This window comes from Anoplopoma fimbria, chromosome 8, assembly GCF_027596085.1.
Source record: "Anoplopoma fimbria isolate UVic2021 breed Golden Eagle Sablefish chromosome 8, Afim_UVic_2022, whole genome shotgun sequence".
NCBI classification, from domain to species: Eukaryota; Metazoa; Chordata; class Actinopteri; order Perciformes; family Anoplopomatidae; genus Anoplopoma; species Anoplopoma fimbria.
Genome location: NC_072456.1, coordinates 12,323,730 through 12,347,115, shown reverse-complemented (window position 1 = coordinate 12,347,115; position 23,386 = coordinate 12,323,730). Strand labels below are relative to the sequence as shown.

Genomic DNA, 23,386 nt, shown 5'->3' with positions numbered 1-23,386 from the left:
TTTCTGAGTGTCTGAGGTCATTACTGTAACAATAACTTATAAAACAATAAATCTTTCAATAAATAAAACACAACCACAGACATTTGTTCTGGAAAACCAGACAAAAATAGAGAAAATTACATATTAAAAAAGTTTTGTGTTATAAATAGAATACAATAAATATAAAATAAATAAATAAATAGATATTAAAAAAATAACCTTACAAAAATGAAAAAAAATTAGAGCTCAGTAGTCCTTTCTTTCAAAATGACTGTGGGGTTGATATCACCCTCGCGTGAGTGTGATGAGCTTGAGTTGATGATCATCGACCCCGTGTCTTTTACGTTGGGTACATGAAAGGATGCCACGGGACAGGGGCCCTGGACGTTATTGCACACAAGCCTCTGCAGGGAGGCGGTGTTGATGATGTCGAAGCCCACGCTGCCTCCGAATGTGCTCGGCTTCCAGTACTCCGGGGAGCAGATGGCGTTTCCCATTAAGCCCTTGAGGGAGTAAGGTGCCCCCATCTCCACCATGGTCTCGCCAAAGATTGCGTTAGACCTGGGCTTCTCCACCAACAGACCCGGGTAGAGCTCCACAGCGTCCACGTGTCCGTAGAACTCCTCGAGCACTGCAGCCATTTCTTTCTCTCCTGAGTAACACAAAGGAGGACATAGTTTTAGTTATATGGTTCATATCACTTGCTCGGCAGCTGCAAAGCTTGCTGCTAGTCTAAATATGAGCTCAGTGTTTTGACTTATTCAAATCCAGCCAAAATAGTAGATGAGTGCAAGAGCATGCTGATATTTTTCTCTCCTCATTCATCCTGCTTAGTTTTTAATGAGCGTTAAATCCTCTTTCCTTGTGAAACTTCTCCTCTGAAACAGGAGGCCTCTCTCGTCTGTTTATGTAATGCTCTCTGTGATGACAATCTGCTTACATTATCTCGAGACGAAATGAACATCTGGCTCTCAGAGTCACATAAATAAATTCCTCACCTCCACAGCTGCTGTACACTAAAATAAGTCCACATAATTTCTTTAATATAAGTGATCGATGACTTTAATCATAAGATCTGTGTCATTCAAGCTCACAACTAACTCCTGCAATCAGTTTATGACAATGCTACTAATAATGCAGCAAAAATTTGTCCAGAGGCAACATTTCCTTTCACTTCACAATGATAATAACCTCATCACTAACGTCATCTTTTTCCACTTGCAAGTACATGTTAGGTTTTTCAACTCTGTCTCACCTGTCATGTCTTCAAAGGAGCTGTAGGGCTTCATGGAGAAGCGTTTCCTGTAGGCGTTCAGAGACTGGTAGCGCATTTTTCTGCTGTTTTCAATGGACTTAATGGCCACGTACATGATTGGTCCTGGCACATTTCGGCCGCCAGCAACCTAAAAGAATGAATGGAGAGTTAGTAAATCAGCCTTAAAGCAACAGTGGCGTTACAAGCTGAATCTAAATTTTGCTCCGACAGTTCTTACCCGTCCTGCGATCTGATTGCTGAACGACTCCACAAGGTTGCCGATGCCGTGTTGGGTCACTACTGAGGTGTTGAAGACAAACTCTTTATAGCTGTAATCTTTCTCCTCAATGTGGAAACTGTCAGGCATCAGAGGGTGCCAGTGGTACAAGGTGTTGAACTCAGATGCAATGCGATTCTGGTACTGGAAGCGCTGGTTGAACAGTAGCTCGGGGTCAAACTTGAGCTTGAAGTTATAGCCGCTCAGGTGCTGCACATAGTCCTCGATCACAATCTTGATGGTCTCTCCTACAGGGCAAAAGATGAACATTTTCTTATTATTATTATTATTATTATAGTATTTGAAGTCCCTCTACACTTAAAATGTGTTTCGCTCTTTGTAAGTTTGATGAGGAATCTTGAAACCTCCAGTGCACATATAATGAGAGTAAACTTTAGAATTAGGAGACATCTTGTCCAACAGTTTATCTATGACTGTGCAAATATTTATTATTCAAATGTTTATCAATATTTCACTCAGGAATAATATTTAGCTGTAAGAACTTTTAACTAGATGATTTGCTTTTTTCAGAAATCAGACAAATACTTTTTCAAGCAGTGTCATTTTTATGTCTTAAAACATGTATGGAGGGGATCTTTGAATAATTCTGGTGATGAGAAATAGATGGTTAACATTCAGTGAAGTCATGAAATGAAAAACCAAACATCCTGCTTCTCACAGCAGCGCTCAATTGGTCCACTGTCTAAAAAGGGTTGCTAGTTGATGATTAACAAAACAAGAAGTACCACTTCCTCATTCCATAACTACCATTGCAACTACATTAATACTATCAAAAGTACTTCAGAAGCCTTTCTTGCTAATGTTTAGGCAGATTTGTTTTTCCAGCAACATTAATGCAAAAGGTTTAAAAACGTTTGTGCACAAGCTCACCAATCAGAATGAGCCGGGTGGTCTGGAAGAGCCTTTCGTCATCCCAGTCCGGGTGGACCTCCTTCAACACATCACACACTCGGTTGTGTTCTCGTAGCCAGATGGTGGCGTACATCATCAGACCGGGGACCAGGCCGAACGCCTCGTGGCCCACAGCGAAGCGGTGAGACTCGGGAACGTGAGGAGGGTAGTGCATGTCAGCGCCCACTTCCTTTACTGTTGGGGGATACATCTCTCCATCCATGATCTGCAGAGTTACGCAAGAGAAGAAGCAACTGTTAGACACTTGTGGTCCGAAGTATTTGCCTGTTTAAAGTACTGGCTATATTTCCGTCTTCTCATACCTGATATTTAAGCTTGCCATCCTTAAAGAGTCTGAGCTTGTGTTGCCTCTCCAGGGTGTCTCCATAAATATGGCTGAGGTCCACCTGAAAGCAAACACAACACCATAAATACCAATGATTCATTCACAAATCTCTTGTCCCTCTCCTTTCTGACCTAAATTCTGACAGGGCTTGAAATCTGCTGTGCTTACCCCGTGGCCTTTAGCTGCAGTAAAAGCAGGTCCTTTCTTCATATCAGATTTGAAGAACTGGTGGGTGAAATGCTGTGCGAAGAATGCAAACATCAGGCTGGTGCCCTGTGGGTCCGGGATGAACTGTCTTCTCATAAGAAGCTTCTCTGCCAATAGCTTAGCGTCTGGCAGCTCCTTTTTACCTGGGGAAACAACATTACAGTAAGCATACAGCACGATAACACAGAACAAAGCAGATTTTACTTGAATTAAACATATTAAGGTGATCAAAATGTGATGATTGACTTTTACTTGTATGAAAAGCTACATTTGAGGTTAACCGTCATTGTAAATTCCTGCTAAAACTTCAATGTGGTTTTATGTTCGAAAGTTTAGGCTTGCTGGGGCAGGTTTTTCTGTGTTCCCTCAGCACATTCACATTCAGTAAACCCAGCATAAGGGATCATTTCAATGGGAGCACTGCTCGTGATGCAACGACGCCAAGCTACTCTTGCTCAGTATTCAAGAATCTGAGAAAACTGGTTCTCCAACGGCAGAGAGTGTAACTCACCTTCTACTCCCATAGGGGTTGGGCAATCCTCTGACACAGGGGGGAGGGTGCGTGTATAGTAGGAGAGGTTGGAATATGCTTCCCAGCTTTTGTAACCATAATCTGCATTGAAGGTCGGCGGACTATCAATCAAGTGGGATCGAGCTAGAGGGGGGAAAAAAACATTTAATTATTAGTTTAAATGTTACAACTGTTTCTCCACAAGCTGCAATACGCATTATTCAATGTGAAAATCCATCTTATCAATCAGCTGGAGACACTTACATGTCAGCACATATCTCATGATGGCATCCCTGAGAAAGGAGATGTTGTTGATGATGTTCCAGAAGCCCTTGAAGTGGGTGAGAAGGTAGTGGACAGTGTTGGGCGATGGCTTCAGGGATATTTTGACCCAGGTGAGGAATTCAGCTGTAAAAGCCAAGAGGGAAAAGTTAATAATTGACCAAATCACCACAACAAATACATCCAATTTTTACATTCACCTCCTTGTGTGCCATTCATATACTTACGAGTTGTGCAGTTTTGTCCATGAAATCCTGTTCGTGTGCAATCACACTCATAATTATCAGATCCAAGCGCTGTACAAACGCCCCTGTTCTGACATGGATCTGAGCAACATAGGTTACCTGTGACAGACAATGTTGGACGGTTACTGACAGTTCACTTCAGATACCAACTGTTAAAGTAGCCTCAGAATGTAATTGAATCCAAAAACTCTACAATTTCCATTACGCTATAATAATAATATAATAAACCTCTGAGCTAAAGACATACTTTAATGGTGGTATTGGCTATAGTATCAATATAATATTTATTTATAATAATTATAATATTATATATAATTGATACCAAATCAACATGTGGAGTGGTTTATAATTCTGTCTTCTGATATAAAAGGTATTAGTGAAATAAAAAAGTTTTTAAAACGAATGCAAAACTTTAGACACCTAAAACGGAACTTTCAACAATGCTACCTTCTGTCTAAGTTTCTGTGTCTTCCACTTACCCCCTTCGCAGACAAGGAACCCCAGCGCCAAGAGGAAAACCGCAGATGTAAATCTGTCCATATTCCAAAGACTTGGATCTCGTTTTTCTTTCCTTCTCTCTCCTTTCCTCCGCAGTGGCGTCGCTTTGAGGCGAACAGTCTGAATGACAACCTGCTCATTGGAGCACCTTTATATATCTGGAGAAGGGCTGACGTCACGCCATCTGACCAGTGAGCGAGTCCGTCCTCTGCTTCAATGAATGATGATCGGCTATGAATACATCGACCACACTAATACCGGAGGAATATTTATTCTTTCACAATACTTAATGATGCTGTTTTGTGTGTGTGTTTTTTTTGGCACCAAGCCGACTTTACTAGCAACGCTTTGATTTCAATAGAAATATCCAAATTGATTTATATACAACAAATAATAAAAGTGCTAACTTTCATTTGTAAATTTGTATTTCTTTACACGCAAACGATAAGTTTGTGATTTTACGGAAATGTATTTGATTAAACCCAAATTATACAGACCACATTTCTGAGGAAGAGTGTAATTCAAGATAATGATATGATTCATTTAACAAAAGCCATCTCTAATACAAGGGAAAAATGAAATTCTATGCAATGTATTTGTACTAATTTAATCATGAGAAATTACCTGCTAATTTTTTAGAGATGAGGTAATGAAATGAATATGATGAAATGTACAGTATGAATCAGGTCCCTGTTGTCATCAATAGCAGAGCTTTTCTCTCTCTTGTTTTTTTGTTTAAATGAAGTATTACTTAAAATAACCGTGCTTCTTGAAAACGATTTTGATGGAAATACTACATACAGAAATAGACACTTTAGTGAATCATAATTGAGTCACACCCAAAGGGTCTTCTCAATGTTTGGCTTAAAACAAAGGTTGGTAATGACCAGCACACTGATAAAAAAAAGGGAATGTGTTACTAAGTTGTTACTATGTTTGACTTAAGCGTTTCTACGCAATTCACAAAAAAAAAAAAGTTTATTCTGTCATCACAGTCAGGCTTTACGCGCCATCGCGTGGACGTCATTGCGCACTGATGCGTGTTTGAAGAGGTGGAGAAGTCACAATCGGACACTCGAAGTTTTCCATAACTCTTTCCTGTTCGTCATGTTTCTTAAGCAGACATTTCAGACAGAGCGTTATTTTTAGTCTTCCGAGTGTAGTTAGATTTGGCTGATTGTCGCTGAATCTGTAGTCTGGGAGCATAATTCTGTTGACTGCCGTGTGTGCTTTTCGTCTACCCTGAAGCACCTCCTTCTTCTCCAGCCTGTAGTGTTGGAACAATATTGTCGATGACACATTTTTCAGGATTTGCTCTCCGTTTAAGGTACGTTTCCAGTTTTTTTTTTCATTTACAGCGGATGTTTTTGTGCTTATAAGACGGCACGTTTGGACAGGAATGTCAATGTCAGTAAGAGTTGTGGTTTAACCAGCGTCTATGTAAGCATTTCACTTTACGCAACTCAGAGTATAAGGAAACGCGCTATTGCCAACACTTACAAAGCAATGATACTTTATTAATCCGTTGGCAACAGCTTGTATTTAGCTCTTATATGGCAGAGAAGCGTGAACAGATGCATTAAGTTGCCTTTAAAGAAGCAAAGTCTCCATAATCATTTGTTTTGTGTTCACAACATTGCAGATTGATAGTTTACACTATCGTGCCAATTGTTTTACATCATCTGAGGCAATGCTTTATCTTTCATTGCAGGCGGCAAACTCATACCATCCAGCTTCATCAGATCTGACCTTATTCTGCCTAGAATCAGGCAAACCTGTTTATGTGGCTTGTTTATGAACAAGATTTGGCAAGAGATACCTTGTCATGACTTTGCTCTGTAATCTATTTTGGAAAATGCAAAGTGATTCATAGAAGTGAGTTTCGTTCTCTTTACTCCAACCTTTACCTTCTACATTTCAGGAATGTTTGTATAATTGGATATTTACTGTATGCCTTTAACCTTAATCTGACCCCAGTGGTATACTTTTTGTCTCACAGGAGCTATATTCTATCTTTCCACTTTTCACAATCAATCAATTGCTTGTCAATCATTCTCTTCCTAATGACTTCATATCATTGTTTTCTGTTCATCTTTCTCTTTTTAAATACCAATGTATTGGGGTCCAGGGAGACCCTAGTCAAAACCACCCTATCTGCCTATGCAATTTGCCATGATGTACTAATTCAGTATCACACACTATCACGGCGGTAGGGACACTCTGTCAGTTGTTTGAAAGAGACAAACAAAGATGCAGCAGTCACAGATTTCCTAATGTGCTGTGTCTACTATTTACACAATAGGCAAATTAACTGTAACTTTCCTAAAATAAAAACATTAATTACATAACTTATAATGTTTTTATAAGAATCTAGTTAATATTTGGCTATGACTGTCGTTTCTTACAGTAGTTTGTTCTTGGGGTCCTCCGTCAAAAGTCCTTTTTACATTACGTTAAATATGTTGGTCGGATCATTTACTGTGGCTGTTTTGCATCATGGCCGGTCTCTTTCATTTTTGGTGTCCACATATGAAAATCTACCATAGTGCTGTGGAAGCCTCTGGGTTATGTTGGCACATACAGCACTCAGCAGCCTGCATGCACTCTTTGTACGCTTCAGAACAAGGGCAGAGTGAACTGGCTCTTGAAAAAGTTGGACCACTGATGCAAACTACGTGACCAGAGCTGTGAACACACAGACTCCCTACGTGCTCTCAGTCCCCTCAGTAATGATACGCTTTGGTGAACAGCTGAGAAAAGGCTTGCTGACCTTGATGCTATCACCAGCACCCAGACACTCACACATACACACCCTGTATACAAATTTCTTAGCAACACATGAATGTCTAACCATTGTAAAGAGAAAGCCTGTTGCTGAAAATAATAGTCTTCTATAGATGCAAGCCTGCCTATACATACACTGACTGTACTGTGTTTTATACACACACATCTTCATCGTTCAGTCATATCAGTAGCCTTTGGCATCAAAAATAAATTTCTATTTACTTCCGTCTTTCTCTTTAACTCTCTCTACACATGCATGTGGAGTACTTGCACTCACACTCACACTCTGTTGGCCTAGTCATCATATCGCGGGTTTGTGGTTCAGCACACTTCCCCTTGCCCCTGTCAAGACATTTCTAAAACAGCTTGGACTGTTTTACGAGAATATACTCCTTCAAGAAGTTTTAGTAACATGCCTGATGTTGATGGTGATGAAATGTTGTTGAAACCCAGGGAAAAAAGTTTTAATGGTTATCTTGTCGGTCTGCCAAAGCTTTTCTCCTGCATTTGCACTGATATTGAACTTTTTGGTTTCATTTTCCAGTTTTCCAAATGATCCAATTCTTGACTGAAATGTTCTCCTGAGTTAAAGTTCCCATCTTGACAAAGCTTTTCCTGAGAATTACTCACCAGACAACACACAATGGCTTCCAATATAATCGTGAGTATCAACGCGTACAGCAATACCGAGTCAACAAATTCCAGGGGTTTCAGTCATGGCCCAAATCTCTCCATAGCAGCTCTTAACTTATAGGTTTTTCAATACTACAGTAGAGTGAATTTCAATCGTATTGATCCATAGCAAAAACTCAACAGCAAGGCCATTTTTACGATCACAGTAGCGGGTGACAATGATTAATGTGGGTTGTTTTAAGCAGCAAAGATCAACATGAGATAATCTGTGTAATAGCTGCATTCACAGCTCTTTATGACAATTTCACATCTGTCAAAAGTCCCACAACACTTTTTGCGTTAAAAACTTGTAAATGGAGGGTTGAAACCAAATTATCCCTCATGAATAGTCACTCCTTAAATCTACAGATAACACCAGATGTTAAGATTTCTTGAGAAAGTTCTGACTGCCTATGAGGCAGCACAAAAATGCAAAACAACCTCTTAATCCAACATGTGGTTTCAGTGATGGATATCTGTGAAGGAAGTACAAAGGAACATTGTTTAGAGATTAATGTCCTCCAAAAGATGGGTGTATTTTAGCTTATGTATCTCATAATTTTCAACACGATGAAGTGACCTTTATACTATATACACTTTATAATAAATCCTGCAATTTACAGTGTAATTTATGAATGTTGCATTGCAGGTGGAGCAGCAGTTTTCTCACAAATTCACAGTGACGGTGGTTCGAGCTGAGAACGTCACCAAAGGGGCGCTGGGTGACCTGTGTGAGTTTTGATACATTGCTGCCCCATCCCTTAAAACAATACAAATGTACACATGCTTGGGATTCTGCTAATCAGTAACACTGTTGAATTTGTGTGTGCAGTGGACACCCCAGATCCATATGTGGAGCTGTTCATACCAACGGCCCCAGAGAGCAGAAAGAGGACCAAGCACATAGACAATGACATCAACCCAAAATGGAACGAGACCTTTAAATTTATATTAGACCCCAACCTGCAGAACGTCCTGAAGGTAAAGACCTGCATCTTTTGTCTGCTTAACACAGTCTATACCCATACATGAGGACCAGAAGGAATGTAGTGGAGAGTTAAATATCATCATAGAAACTGAGATCAGAATGACTCTTCTTGGTAGTCATTAGGGTAATCTAAGAAAAAAACTGATAAACTAAGTCTTTTCTGAAAGTCGACATTGATCTTTGTTTGACTTAATGACAAAACTTAACCGGACTTAAACACATACAAAATAATAACTAACCATTTAACTGATAATGTTTATCCCAATCAGTTAACATTAATGGACGCCAACTATGTTATGGATGAGACGCTTGGGACTGCGACCTTTGAGATCACCAAGCTCACCGTAGGCCAAACAACGATGGAGCCTTTCCTCATCGGCAAAGTAAGAAATTTAACCCCAGCAGAGTCTTTGGCAGTTTATGTACTCACATTGTGCAGGCAAACGTTGTTGAAACGTACAGGAGCTTCCTTTAAATTCTATTTAAGATCCCATGTTTTCCAAAAAAATGAAATATGTGAAGATGGATTACAACAAAATGTAATATTACCTACAATATGATATCGCATATTGCCGACTTAAGATATACTGCATGTGTAAGAAGACTAGAATGTGCCAGCAGAATAACTCTAGGGTTTTTTGGTGGATGATTTTAACATATTAATTAAATGATACAACTCTACAAAAGTATAAAGCAATTCATGATATTTATATTTATTCAATGCAATAATCTGTTAAGCGATGCAAAAAATATTTGCAATAAAAAAACTGACATTCCTGTGTCTTTCCTTTTTATTTTATTTTTCCGATCATAGTTTTGTTTGCAGAATTACCAATTTAGCTGCTGCTTTACTGGACAATAACCACATATTTAATTGTTTCAACAGGTAACCAAAGTTTACTTAGAGATGACACTGGAGATCTGGTATGTATAAAATAAAAATAAAATGTGTATTTGATAAAGCTTTACAGCTATAATTGTTTTGCACAGTTCTCTCTGTGATCAATCTAAAGGCACTTGTGTGAAAAGGCGATACCATTATATATGATTGAAGGCTTGTTAACAAATCCATCACAGGTGCAAGAATACACAGGAATTTCAAACATGCAGAGGAATTCACATGGAGCAGTGTAGAAAGTAAAATAAGAACTTGAATTAGCGTGACTCAGTGACAAGAGGATACTTGTGTGAGCTGATACAGGGTTTAAACACAGGTGTGAGTTGGATGATTTGGAAATGCCATACGTGTTTGAAGGGTTAATAATTATGAGAACGAATTTTGAGAAGCAGTAAAGGATGTTGTTTATCAGTAGATGAGTGTTTCACACCAGACCGTCCCAGAGGCAGATCTTATCTGACCGAAGATCAGTTTCACATACACAGAGAGATAATATCCCATATCTGCTTCTCAGCAGAACATGTAAAAGACAAGTTGTTTGAATTCCCATCAGATTTTATTAAACCTTATTTCTGTTATTTGTTCCCGCAGTACCAATCTGGACCTGCGGTTCAGCCTGGCCCTGTGTGACAAAGAGAAGCAGTTCAGACAGACCCGCAGAGAGAGAGTGATGCTGGGCATCAAGAAGCTGCTAGACATGGAGAAGCCTTGTTTCCTCCCCAGCGCTCCAGAGGAGGTGGGAACAGAGCAAAGTTTTAACACAGATTTAACATGGCAACTCTTTGTATGTGAAACTTAAAAGGTTTCAGTCTTTTGTGTAAATCTGTGAGTTGACAGCTTCATTTAGTCAGGCACTCAATTTCACCATCTGTTTGCACTTCAATACATATAATGCCTGATTATCAAAATTCATGTTTAACATGCGTCATGAAAAATAAGATGCCGCTGTGTGTGCTGACATGAAGGCAGTCAGTGTTTCTTACAATTCAATTATTTTTAAATTTCAGCAAGCATGTTCATTTATTTCAGCAATCTTATTTGCCATCTATGCTACTTGTTTCCTGTCTGTAGCTACATATTTAGCATCAGTTTCGTTTTCCTCGTTGGTGTGGTTTTGGCAAGATGCCCTTGGGCCTGGCTGTAATCTCCAGCCAGGCCTGCTCATATCCACAACATGTGCCGGAGTCTCCATAGGAATGAGATAACCAGCTACTGTCTTCCAACATTCAACAACTCCTCTCGAATTGGAATATTCAGAACTGACCACGAGATAAAGACAGACTGCAGAAAGGAAGCAATGTTGCACAATGAGAATTATGAAATAGTTGAAAATCTGAAGGCACAAGTGAAAAACTGTTGCAAAGGCGTGACGCGACTGGCACCCTCACTGTTTAGAGGCACAAGAGGGAAGTTACTCAACGTAAAAGAATGAGAATGAATGTGAGACTCATACTCTAAACGGTGTAGTATGTAATTATGCGATTAAGCATACTTTTGTCTTCTTCCTCACATTATGACTGTCTCCTTTTGTGTGTGTGTGTGTGTGTGTGTTGGTTGCAGGTGCCAGTGATAGCCATAGCGGGCTCAGGAGGCGGTTTCCGTGCAATGGTTGGCTTCTCAGGTGTGATGAAAGCCCTGTTTGAGTCTGGGGTCCTAGATTGTGCAACATATGTCGCCGGACTCTCCGGATCCACATGGTTAGTTTTTTTTCCAACCCTCTCTTTTTTCCATCTTCTCTTTTCTTGAATCTTTTTATTTCTAAAGACACTTTCTCTCTTTTAATCTTTTTCTTTGTCGTTACAGCTATGTTTCTTTTGTCCTTTCTGTCTGTATGACTCTACTCTGCGTGGCCTCCTCCGCTCATTGGCAAACTTTCCTTTCTCAGCACCTCCTTCATGATTCTTGTACAAAGCAGTGATATTTTTTAAGCATCTATTTACAGATTTTTTTCCCTGAACATTTACCATTGCATTGAGATTTCTACAATTCTTTTTAATTAATGGTTTCTTTATCCCTTTAGGTACATGTCCAGTCTCTACTCTCATCCAGAGTTTCCAGACAAGGGCCCAAAGGAAATCAATGCAGAGCTGAAGAAGAGAGTTAGCAGTAATCCACTGAAGCTGTTGATGCCTCAACACATCACCAACTATATCCAGGCCCTCTGGACCAAAAAGGCTTCAGGGCAGCCTGTTACCTTTACTGATATCTTCGGTATGCTCATAGGAGAGACCCTTGTACCTGCGGTAAGAGCCGCCGTACAGCTGTTGTTTGTCTTAATTTTGATCGAATTACTTATTTATCCATCTCCTTATAGCCCCAGCAGTACATCATCCTACCCTTTCCTTCACTTCATGTTTAATTTCCTCTCTTTTCTTTGAACTGACATCCCGACCATGCCTTATTTAAGCTTTTTATTTCAAAAAGTGCCGTGTTTCTTCCCCTCCATTTAATTTAAAAAATAAATAAATTTTTGCTTCCACCTAACCATGACAAAGACAACTTCAACTACCAGAGAGTGTGAATGTTTATGACTAAAAAGACTGAGTTCTCTTTCACCAGAGGATGGACATCAAACTGAGCGATATCCAGGACAAAATAAACCATGCCCAGAGTCCTCTTCCTCTCTTCACATGTCTGCATGTCAAGCCAGATGTTTCAGAGCTCATGTTTGCAGGTAAATGTCTGTCTTTTTTGTTAATCTGCATGTGCCTTTATGTTATATGGTGTGTTGCATGCACACCATGTCCCTCAGAGAACTATTTGGCCACATGCAAAACCCCCAAGCGCTCCTTATAATGCTGCTCCGCCACCAGACAAGAGTCATGACACCACAATGTGTCATGACGTGGTAGGCTGTCAATTAATAACAGTGCTGTATATCAACTGGGCTATATCAAGGAACTAAGTAGGCCATGATAGACTCCCATTGTCCCATGTTGTCCTTCCTCATTGTAGATGCAACCTGTGCAGCAGCCGTACACTACGCTCCAATGGAACAAACATTTGAATAGAAAATACAATAAAGAAGCAGCAAAAATCTCCACTGATCTGAGACAGATCATTAATATAGCAGCAAACAACTATTTGCTGTAAAAATATAATGTAATATAGTAACGTCTACTTAGGAACTGAGATTACAACACAGAGGGAGAATGACTTCATTCTCCCTCTGTGTTGTAATCTCAGTTCCTCTACGTGCATGCACCAAGCAAAGGAAGGACAAAACAATGTATTTTAAACTCTGGCATTTTCAAACACAAAGAAAAGCTACTGAAGAAAAATAAACAGTCATAGCAACACTTAGAGATCATTAATAACATGTCACTTAGAGTGTAGGAGACAAAGTATGAAACATGTCTGCCACAAAGTTTTGACGACAACTGAAGATTTGCATACTATTTGTTTTTCTGTCTGATAAAGTGCAAATATTGTGCAGTATCTCTTTGATATGCTTCAGGTTGAGGCCACACTGACTGCTTATCCTAAAATCACAGATAAACCTTAAAAAAAACCTGATCTTCAAAAAGTACACAGTTAAGCTTAGTCATTTAAAGTGCGACTTAAAGTTTTTAAATATTTATTTGACTCACCTACAATCTCTTGTTTATTTATGACCAAGCTCAATGGAAAATATCATGTTGCCAAATGACAGCTTAAGTTCAATTAGGCTTTGACATTCTCTCCACATTTAAGAGGCTATTATTGTCTAAAAGGTTACAAAGGCTGAAGTATTTCCATTGTATGTGCGTTCGTCTCTGTGTTTGTGTGTACCCATTTGTGTGACTATTTGTGCTTTCATGCCAGAATTTTTGTGTATGTGAAAACTGTTGCTGCTGTAAAAGCTTTTGCAAATGCGATCTGATGACTAGTTCAACTAGGAGAGACAGGTCAGATGAAGAAAACAGATTGTATTTGATGATAAAGTAGTCTTTTGCGCTTTGACTGTACAGGAAGATTTGTTTTCGAGGGCCGTCTGCCCTTAGCAGCGGCAAGATAATTCCCCCTGTGGAGTCCAGACACTGGTGGTGGTGGTGACTGATTTGCTGATAGAATGATGAGTTGATGAAGCTGAAGAATAGGCGGAGATGGGGAGGTGGAGGGGCGCGTAACAGCAACACGGGTATTAAAGTTTGAATTGAAAGTGTCTGTCTCTTCCAAGGCTGCCAAGTTTTTTACATTCAGTTCTTCAGTGTGAGCATAATATAATAGTATTTTTACCCACTGTATATGCATTGTAATTAGAGTGTACAAATGCAAATGAAGCGGACGTATTAGTCAGTGAGAGGTAAGTTTGTGTTACATTAATGCTGAGGCTTCAACCTGCAGACTGGGTGGAGTTCAGCCCGTATGAAATTGGGATGGCAAAGTATGGCACCTTCATGACCCCCGACTTGTTTGGAAGCAAGTTCTTCTTGGGAACCGTTGTCAAGAAATACGAGGAGAACCCTATTCATTTTCTGATGGGTAAGAAATGTTTTTCATCTAAAACAGCCAGAGCACTTAACGTTAATTAACCTGCTAACAGTATGTTTTCACTGTGTCAGGTGTGTGGGGCAGTGCCTTCTCCATTCTGTTCAACAGAGTCCTGGGAGTCAAAGACACAGTTGGTGGCAGCACCATGGAGGAGGAGTTAGGTAATCTTTATGTTTCTCTTTTTACGTATGCTTTGTCCCTAGTTGCACTATTCTGATTAGGTGCAAATCACTTAGTTAATTATCTTTATTCGACTGAACAATCTCATCACCAGGTCAATTCAGTAGTTGTTCAGTGGCTTTCTATCACATCACATGATCTTCATCAACACATTGAGTCTGTCAGTTGTCATGAAACTGCAGATGTTCAAATTTCCATTTTTCCAAGCACATGTCATCTGTGTTGACTTCAAATTTGTGATTTGAAGTTAATTCAATAGAGCATGTGATACAAACGAAATTTCCAGAACAACCTCTAAATGGGCTGAATAATAGGACCAGGTGATAAAATGGACTTTCAGTCTCACCTAAATAATAATTTTGCGAGTTGTATCATTAAATGAAACCATGCACCAAAGATTTAAGATAACAAAACTATTGGTTGAAGGGAACCATGTAAATAAAAATAAAATATCTGGCTTGTTAATGTATCTATATTTATGTTAATCAAATACATATTTACATAAGTGGATGTACTTTAATTATTGCATAAAAGAAAATGTATTTCCAGTGTAAATATATTGAAAATGGGGATCCTTGTTGTTCTCTACCTGACAATATATTTTGAAATTGTGGATCTTGAATCATGCCTTGAACATATTCTGAAATATGTGTTTAGTCATAGGTACTTGATACATTAGTAAGTGGATATCGGTGTGTTTTTCCAGATAATAATGATAAAAATAACTTCTATGGGGCACCTGTCCACATGCCATTCAGTCGTGCCTGAGGTCCTATTGTTGTCTGTATTTTCTTACCTCTTTGTCTGATGGCAGAATAGTTTTCACACACCTGTAGGTATACTCACATCTTTAAAAATAGCCAACCTACAATTATATATCCAGATTAAAAATGTGTAACCTGTGTGTGTGTGTTTGGAATGTTACCACAACAGTGGGAAGGAAGCCTTCCTGTGAAAATCGGACGTTTGTTGTGCTTGAACGCATTTGTTTGGCATGACCTTTAAACATTAAGACAAAGAATCTGTTGTACAACCACCAGAGTTTAAGAATGCTTTAGTTTGTCAGGTGTATTGCAGTTCTCTGAGGACTTATATGACAGAGATAAACAATATACACTGAATTTGATAATGTCACGTAACTGAACAAAAGCATTCTGTCAGGTATAGTGGTGCAAATAAATAAATTAACAAATGTTAAACCTGATGAGTGATGCAGTCTTGTGTCTTACAGAAAACATCAAACCACAGCACATTGTTGGAGAAGACAGCCTGGACAATGAAGACGAGCCACGTAAAGGTGATGTGCACAATTCAAACGAGGAGCTCACAAACAGACATTGTGCAAAATAAAATAAAACAATATTATGTAACTGATATGTCTAACTTTGAATGAACTATTTTGACACAGTCAGTTTGAGGGAAAGTCGACACCTTAACACATTTTCCTAAATTTCTGTGGTAATGTTACCAAAGTTAGCGTGACTCAGCTACATCTGAACATCTAATGTGGTTTCAGGGAAAGAAAAAATGCTGATGTGTAAGCTTTCACTTGTAACTCATTGGTTTGCAGACTCCATACTGTATATGATATAAATGTTGTCTGATGAAGGGGTGTTTTTGTGTTTTGATCGTCATCATCTTATTAATAACAATGTAAATGCTGAATTTTAGGAAGTTAATGCTTTTTCTTTGACAGTGTGAGCCTAAGATAAGATAAGATAAGAAGATCCTTTATTAGTCCCACAGCGGGGAAATTTACAGGATTTACAGCAGCATAGGGTATAGTGCAAACAAGAGACATAGTAAAAAAACAAGATCAAAAACAAGTATTATAAATAAGCAAATAAGCAATAAAAACAGTAAAGAATCCACAATAACTGAAATATCACATGATATAAGAAAGAGGAAGAAATAAAGAGAAGGGGTTAGGTAAGATGAGTGACTTACTTTGGTCTCATATGTATTACCCTTGAAGATTAAATTTCTTTTGTAGAGGGCATAAAAAAACATTTGAATACTCCCTTAAAACCTTGTTTCAAAATTTGAAAGACTCATTACTCAATAGGCAACACTTGACCTACTGTCACCTTTTAGGTAGATATGGTGACATTTTTATATTACACTATTTACAAATCCAGTAGTTGCAGAGCAGCATTATCATTCATTAAGAGTCATGCTTCTGGCTTTGTGATGAATGTAAGTCCAATATTCATTCTCTTTTAGTTCTGTTTTTGGTCTCCACCAACAGTTGATGGAAGTATCTGGCTCTTCATCAGCTAAATGTTTGTTGGTACCTGTTGGTAGCAATTCCAGTGAAGTAGATTAAATGACATTTTGGAAGGTAGACCGGTAATTTGTCTTTTTTTTTTTTTTTTTTTTTATGTGATAAACAATATCTCATTTACTTGTATTACAGGCAATGCTTCATTTTCTGAGCCACATTTTAATTATTTGCCACAATGTTTGATTTAACAATATTTTCTCTGTCATTATTTTGGTGCTCAGGTGGAACAGAGAACCAGAACGCAGAAGAGGAGTACAGTCGTAGTGCTCAGGCTAGCTGGGTTCAACGAATGTTCACGTCGCTCTTCAGTGACTCATCCTTATTCAACACAAGAGAGGGCCGGGCTGGGAAGGTAACTCAATACGTTCATTCACCATGAAACCATGAAGACTTCATACAAAATTCTGCATGTTCTCTGGCTGCATTCTCGTTTAGCTTTTCCTGTATTCAAATTCACATAACCCTTCTCTCTCTAATCTCACGCTGTTGCCAGGTGCATAATTTCATGCTGGGCCTGAACCTGAACACCAGCTTCCCGTTCTCTCCGGGCGCTGAGATCATGGGCCACGCCACCACACCTGAAGACGAGGTGGACGCCGTGACAGGTAAGAAAGATGGCACAATTAACTGCTTTCAGATGAAACCCAGCCCTACTTCCATTGAAAATTACATAGTTGAGTCAGTTCACAGTTAATTCGATTAGGTCAGTCATGTGAAATACAATTTGTCTGATTGCATGTTTCTGCATCATTTATTTGATTAAGTGTGATTTTTCTCAGACCCAGATGAGTTCAATCGTATCTACGAGCCTCTGGATGTGAAGAGCAAGAAGATTCATGTTGTGGACAGCGGCCTGACCTACAACCTTCCCTACCCTCTCATTCTGCGGCCGCAGCGCGGTGTCAACCTCATCATCTCCTTTGACTTTTCTGCACGACCCAGCGACTCCAGCCCCCCATTCAAGGTCAGAGTCTCAACTCTTTTTACAGTCACGAATTGCTAAAAAAGAACTGTGCAGACAGGAAATCATGAAGATGTTTTTCTAATTTGTAAATGTATGCCGCAGGAGCTCCTTTTGGCAGAAAAGTGGGCTCGAATGAACAAGCTTCAATTCCCCAAGATAGACCCCAAAGTCTTTGACCGTGAGGGCCTGAAGGAATGCTACGTCTTCAAACCAGAAAAAGGCCAAAAGAACTGCCCGACTATCATCCACTTTGTCCTGGTCAACATCAACTTCAGGACATTCAAGGCACCTGGTAAGTATGTGCATTTGTGCCGGTTTCCACAGCATGTGTGAGGAGGAAAATATGCCTTTGTATTGTTATACTGCTGCTGTTTTACCGTCATGGCACATGAGGCATCTCTTACTCGAAATTGCACACTGTGATTTAACCATATTTGTTCTGCAGCAGACTTTCTTTCTTATGTTCAGCCAAAAGTTGGGCCCCTCATTTGAATGAACCCAATAAAAACTGGTCTCTGTTCAGGGTCTGTGTGGTTTCGTGATGGAAATGGTGCGTCTCTCTTTAAGCATACCAGCAGTTCACTGAGTGTGTAGGTGTGTGTATGTGTGTCCACACGCATATGTGTGGACTACAGCATGTTCAGTGGTTTATGAGCAGCTCATTTGAATTATGGCTTCTTAAGGAGCCAGGTGCTGGTAGGGAATCTCTCGCTCCAGTGGGAGAGCTCTGTGTGTAAACAGACCATATATCATGAGCCATACAAAGACTTACTATCTCCGCTGCTGTATCTTTGCATTCAGTACGTCATCCGCCCACATACTTCCGCTGTCTGTTTATAGACCTAACATAAGCTTTTTGCATTTCAAACCCAAAAGTCATTAGAAGGAAATATGCCATACATGGACTTTCCGTTTGTGGAAGTTGTAAAGGCCATTATGAAGTCGGTTCATTCTTGTATGTATGGATTTTCCAAACCATTACTTCTTCCTGCATGTGTTTTTTCATCTTTACTCCAGTAATAATACAATAAAGGCTAATTAATCTATTTTTTTTTCTCTAAAAGTAGCTGATGAATCAAGTGTGAATAGAGCTAGATATTTTGAATATTGAGTGGCAAAGTTCATTCTTGACCTTAGAAGTGGTTAATAGGTTTATAAGAAAAAACACTATACAAGTATTACTTCTCATTGACTTGCTGTCCTGCCTACAAATAGAATATAAGAATTAATGTAGATATTGTCTTCACCAGAAAATATTTTTTCATACCACTTAAAGGACTTTTGAATTCATGTTGGCTTAAACGTTTCTATGTCTATTCTCGTTTTATCAATAAAGTAGAGGTCCACAAAGTACTAGGAAAAATTGTACATCTACAACTCCTTGACAAGTAGGCAAACTCAATCTGATGAATATCAAATTGAATTGGCTTCAGAAAGATTTATTAATAGACCTTGAAGTGATCAAAAGATAAACTGTCAACATTTTTTGTTTTCTTTTGTCCTTAATATCAAGTCTGTTTTCATGCCAGTGGATCAGATTTTGTGGTTTCATTTACTTTTTTTCTTACTCACACTTACAGGTGTTCCCAGAGTGACCGAGGTGGAGAAGGAATTTGCTGATTTTGACATCTTTGACGATCCCGAGTCACCATTCTCCACTTTTAACTTCCAGTACTCTAACGAGGCCTTCACCCGACTCCATGACCTCATGGAGTTCAACACTCTCAACAACCTGGAGGTCAGTTTTGTTCTCATGGTTCGCAAAGGTTTTTCACATTAAACTGTAGTGATTAGCCATTTGTAAGACTTAAGGTCACCGGGGGTTAAAAAGGGATCAGGTTTTGAATGACTAAATGACTAATTATCATTCTTTGTTAATCCGCCGTCATTAAGTGTTGTCATTGGGGAAGTTTTGCATTTTTGTTTTGTCATGACACAAATATCAGTTTGTTGTGCAATATCAAATCCCAAAAAGCCCGTCTAAGACCGGATACAACAAGTTTAGTCTAGTTCACAGTAGGTGTGTTACTGTGAGAGGTCAGACATGACTTTCACTCACTGTAACTGAGTCACTTCCATTTGATGCAATGTATTTTTTGATTCACTGGAAGGTCAGTTTCATTCAAACAGACTAATACTTACTGTCAATAGAGATGCCTTGACTTGATGGATTCTAGCACAGTTGAACAGCAGCACTCGTTGCCCCTTGATATTAAGTCGATCATAATTTATTGATGTGTGAGAATACCCAGCAAAACCAAAGTTTGGTTATTCTCGCACATGTGTGCATACTGATCTTTGTAAATAAAAAGCTGTGTCAATCGACATTTTTATGCTGGTGGGCGGCTCCAGGGATAGTATTGACAGTCGGTCTGCTACTTTGGTCCAGATTGGAATATCGTTGGATGACCTAAAGATCTCTTCGAACAATAAACAATAATTGATGGAACCGCCTGGATTTTAATGTATGGCTTGGTTTGGTTATCTTGAGAAACTAGCAAGTGATCACTAGATTTTAGAGAATAATGAAACTGAAAAAAACCCAGCCCAGTGTTGGCAACTCTTTTAAAATGAAAGTAGCTAGCAGCACAGTTCCAAAAGTCGCTAAATCTAGCAAGAAAGTCTCAAAGTCGTCGTAACTGAAAGCCCGTCCCTTCAGTCCTTACTCCAATTTTCTTTTTTTGTCAAAGCCTTTGATTAATTGATTGCTGTCAGGATGTCATGAGAATTTCAACAAATATGAAAAAAAAAAACATTAGGACTGTAAAGATGACCAACCCTAATTCAATGGACTCGAGATAGCATATTTAATTTTCATTGATGATATAATATTCAATACTGCGGTATGGAATTTGGGATTTAATCACTGTATTTTTCCCCCGCAGGTGATAAAAGAAGCCATCAAGGATTGCATCGTGTCCCGTAAGGAGAATCCCTCATGCATGTCCCACCCGTTCTCCCTCAGTGCGATCCCGAACAAGAGATCTCTCAAAAGAGATTCTCGGGCAAAACCCTGGAACCTTTTGGGAAATGACAACTAGTAGCCTGATCTAAGACTTTGGATATAGCAAATTTTTCAGTTTTAAAGAAAAGCGTTTTCTTTTTGGAAAATGTTATCATGATGATCTCTTTTCTGTACACGTTGAATCATATTTTTAATTTTGTAAAGAACCATAGCGTTTACTGATTAAAGCCTTATGATTGCATTCATATACAACAACACAGTGAGAATTTTCATCTGGCTTTATTTGCACAAATGTGAGAATCAACACTTACTCAACACTGCAGTGTGACTGGATTGTTACAGCTAACATCTGGCTCCATCTGAACAACAGGAGATTGTTCGTGGATCCTTTGTTTCTTTTTTTTTTGTTAATATTTTCTGAAAAAACCTTAACTATGCTATCTCTTAGTTATCCATAAGTGAAAGAAATGTCCACTTCAGGTCTATGTGTTCATTCACTTCACTTAAATGCATAATGTGAATTTTCAACTCCAGTTGCAACATTCCCAGTTCATATGGATGCCTCTTGGTTTTCATGCTGCCGAGAGCAAAGCTGCATTTGCATCTATACTATGACTCAGCCATGTCTAAATTTAGCTTGGAGCTGTGTGAATGCACTGTAAGAAGCCTCATCTGTACCTGTAACTGTTTGTTAGTTGAACTCTTTCCATATTGACTACAGATCATGCAAATCCCTGTTTTGTTTTTTTCACTGGATGGCGTCTAAACATGCAATACCTTTTGAAAACATGGAAGAGGAGCTCGTAACCATTGGTTTTGTTTGATGGCAACTCCTTAACACGCTAAGTGCACCCCCTCTGGATACCTCAAACATCTCAATGATGCTTACCCACCTACAGGGAAGGGGCACTCCCTGCTTCCCTCTAGGGAGTGTCTCATATTAAAGCCACCATTTTGTAAAAACATGACTTGATGCCATAGAAACGGCCCCGCTTATTCTCTCCCCCTCACTTTCTTTATCTAGGTGTGTTTATTTTCCTTATCATGTTGTCTCAGGCTGCGTTTTTGACACGAGCACAGTTTTGTTTTTGTGGGCCATTTCCTCATCCATCAAACACAACTCGCCGCAGGACACCTCTAACACCCCCTGTATGGTAAAGTGGAGCTCAGGTCAGGCTGGGCGGAGGTGGTGAGTGCGATCACAAGACATGCTCGCAGCTGAGAACGGTGGCTCTCGCCGGCACCCAGTGGAATTTTACACACTACACCTACACCTGCAGCAGTGGAGGCCGGGAATCTGACACACTACACCTATACCTGCAGGGGCCCAAAGGCTACACACAGAGCAGTGGAATTTTACACTGAAGCACTTCCAACCCATGTATGCTCATGTTTCAGCCCTTCTGGTTTGGAAGAAACTGTTCTGCAGTCTCGCTGATGGAGTTCATGACCCCAAAAAACATTTGTAAAGTGCCTTTATCCTGATCATTTTTTTCCATTTGTGTCCATTTTTGCATTGATTGTTTTCTGCAGTCAACAGCATTGTATTATGTTTCCTTTCAAGAAATAGTTTGGGGATTACAGCTATTAACTTTCGTTTAAGTCATGACGTCACGTCTGATCTTGCCTCTGCTCTACAAGTTTCTCAAGCCCTAATTGCTAGTGGTGATGCCAGAGTTTGTTTGAGAGACCCATACAGAACATAGTTGTCGTGAAACTAAAAACAAAAAGAAGAACAAAGGGGGAAGGCAGCATATATGGCCTAAGTCACTCATCACAGTGAAGTGATTGCACCTGAGGAAGGAGGGGTCCCTTTCCTTTGCTCTCTGCTCTGCTTCAGGTGTTATCATGTAATCTGATGGTACATCTTGTTCCCTTGTATTCAGTCTTTAAGCAAAATGTACCAACTGCTGGCCGTAGCCAAATATGAAAGTAGTACTTATCTTTACATCAATTAAGCACATTCCTGTTTAAATACTACTTTTAACTAAACTGAAGTTTTACTCATAGCAACAAAACAAGCATTAATCTTTTGAAGGGTGGAGGTGTGGTCCTTTTGAAACCACACACAATATTTAGTAATTTTATAATTTTTCCTAATATGTTTTTGTCATAATACATTTTATGATTTTTGACAATGTTTACAAATGTTTAAGATGCTAAACGGTCAGTCCTGTGATAATTTACTGGCAAAGCACGACATACATAATGTTTATGTGCATCGTTTAAAAAGGACGGTAATAAAAGAGAATTTATCTTGTGTGAAATGTTTCCTGGTAAAATATATCCTTCCTTCATCCGCGAAATCCCTCCTGAAATAACAAAGCAGATAAGAAAAAAGTGCAGGGTCTCTGTTCCAGCATGTTTTGTTTCCTTTTGATGGGATTATATTTTTTTAAACATTGGGTGGCAGGATTGGTCTGTATTGATAAATCTTGGATAGATCTTTTTAACCATTTGCAATGTAAGCTTTAGTGTGTGTTGGACTGTAGCTCAAAGCAGAGCTGTGGAAACCCAGGTTCGTATTCCTGGCTGTCTGACTAACATTTAAACCCTCAGTGATGTTATCTCAGAAAACCAAAAATGAATACCTTAAAACAAAACTAGTAAAGGGTTGTTTTACTGGAGGAAAAAAATATATTCTCTCACTTGTTCCTTTGTAAGAT

General features: G+C 39.2%; 2 protein-coding genes across 3 annotated transcripts; one reads left to right on the top strand and one right to left on the bottom strand.

The window, feature by feature from the left end:
• Positions 1 to 218: 218 nt before the first annotated feature.
• ptgs2b (prostaglandin-endoperoxide synthase 2b) lies at positions 219 to 4,570 on the bottom strand. Its single transcript, XM_054602126.1, has 10 exons — positions 4,494 to 4,570; positions 3,997 to 4,113; positions 3,752 to 3,895; positions 3,488 to 3,631; positions 2,938 to 3,119; positions 2,747 to 2,830; positions 2,403 to 2,649; positions 1,473 to 1,759; positions 1,235 to 1,382; positions 219 to 631 (listed from the first exon to the last, which is right to left on the bottom strand). Exons 1-10 carry the CDS (start codon positions 4,552 to 4,554, stop codon positions 219 to 221), a joined length of 1,827 nt encoding a protein of 608 aa, XP_054458101.1. The 5' UTR covers positions 4,555 to 4,570.
• A 988-nt stretch (positions 4,571 to 5,558) lies between these two features.
• On the top strand, positions 5,559 to 22,952 carry pla2g4ab (phospholipase A2, group IVAb (cytosolic, calcium-dependent)). 2 transcript variants are annotated; one of them, XM_054602123.1, is made up of 20 exons: positions 5,559 to 5,839; positions 6,224 to 6,387; positions 7,841 to 7,957; positions 8,618 to 8,699; positions 8,801 to 8,949; positions 9,226 to 9,339; positions 9,843 to 9,880; positions 10,446 to 10,590; positions 11,415 to 11,551; positions 11,875 to 12,097; positions 12,414 to 12,528; positions 14,181 to 14,318; positions 14,399 to 14,488; positions 15,739 to 15,804; positions 17,013 to 17,143; positions 17,285 to 17,396; positions 17,571 to 17,755; positions 17,858 to 18,047; positions 19,336 to 19,493; positions 20,641 to 22,952. In XM_054602123.1, the coding sequence occupies exons 3-20, from the start codon at positions 7,940 to 7,942 to the stop codon at positions 20,794 to 20,796; spliced, it is 2,247 nt and encodes a 748-aa protein (XP_054458098.1). In that variant the 5' UTR covers positions 5,559 to 5,839; positions 6,224 to 6,387; positions 7,841 to 7,939; the 3' UTR covers positions 20,797 to 22,952. The 2 variants fall into 2 exon arrangements, with proteins under 2 accessions (XP_054458098.1, XP_054458100.1); XM_054602125.1 differs by lacking the exon at positions 6,224 to 6,387.
• Positions 22,953 to 23,386: the final 434 nt, after the last annotated feature.

Excerpts from the sequence above, each read along its gene's own strand:
- ptgs2b (XM_054602126.1), bottom strand. The coding sequence starts at position 4,554 with ATGGACAGATTTACATCTGCGGTTTTCCTCTTGGCGCTGGGGTTCCTT. Across the intron at positions 2,831-2,937 it reads CTGCAGCTAAAGGCCACGGG|GTGGACCTCAGCCATATTTA; the intron begins GTAAGCACAGCA and ends GTTTGCTTTCAG. Across the intron at positions 1,383-1,472 it reads GCAATCAGATCGCAGGACGG|GTTGCTGGCGGCCGAAATGT; the intron begins GTAAGAACTGTC and ends TCATTCTTTTAG.
- pla2g4ab (XM_054602125.1), top strand. Across the intron at positions 10,591-11,414 it reads TCCCCAGCGCTCCAGAGGAG|GTGCCAGTGATAGCCATAGC; the intron begins GTGGGAACAGAG and ends TGTTGGTTGCAG. Across the intron at positions 14,489-15,738 it reads CACCATGGAGGAGGAGTTAG|AAAACATCAAACCACAGCAC; the intron begins GTAATCTTTATG and ends TGTGTCTTACAG.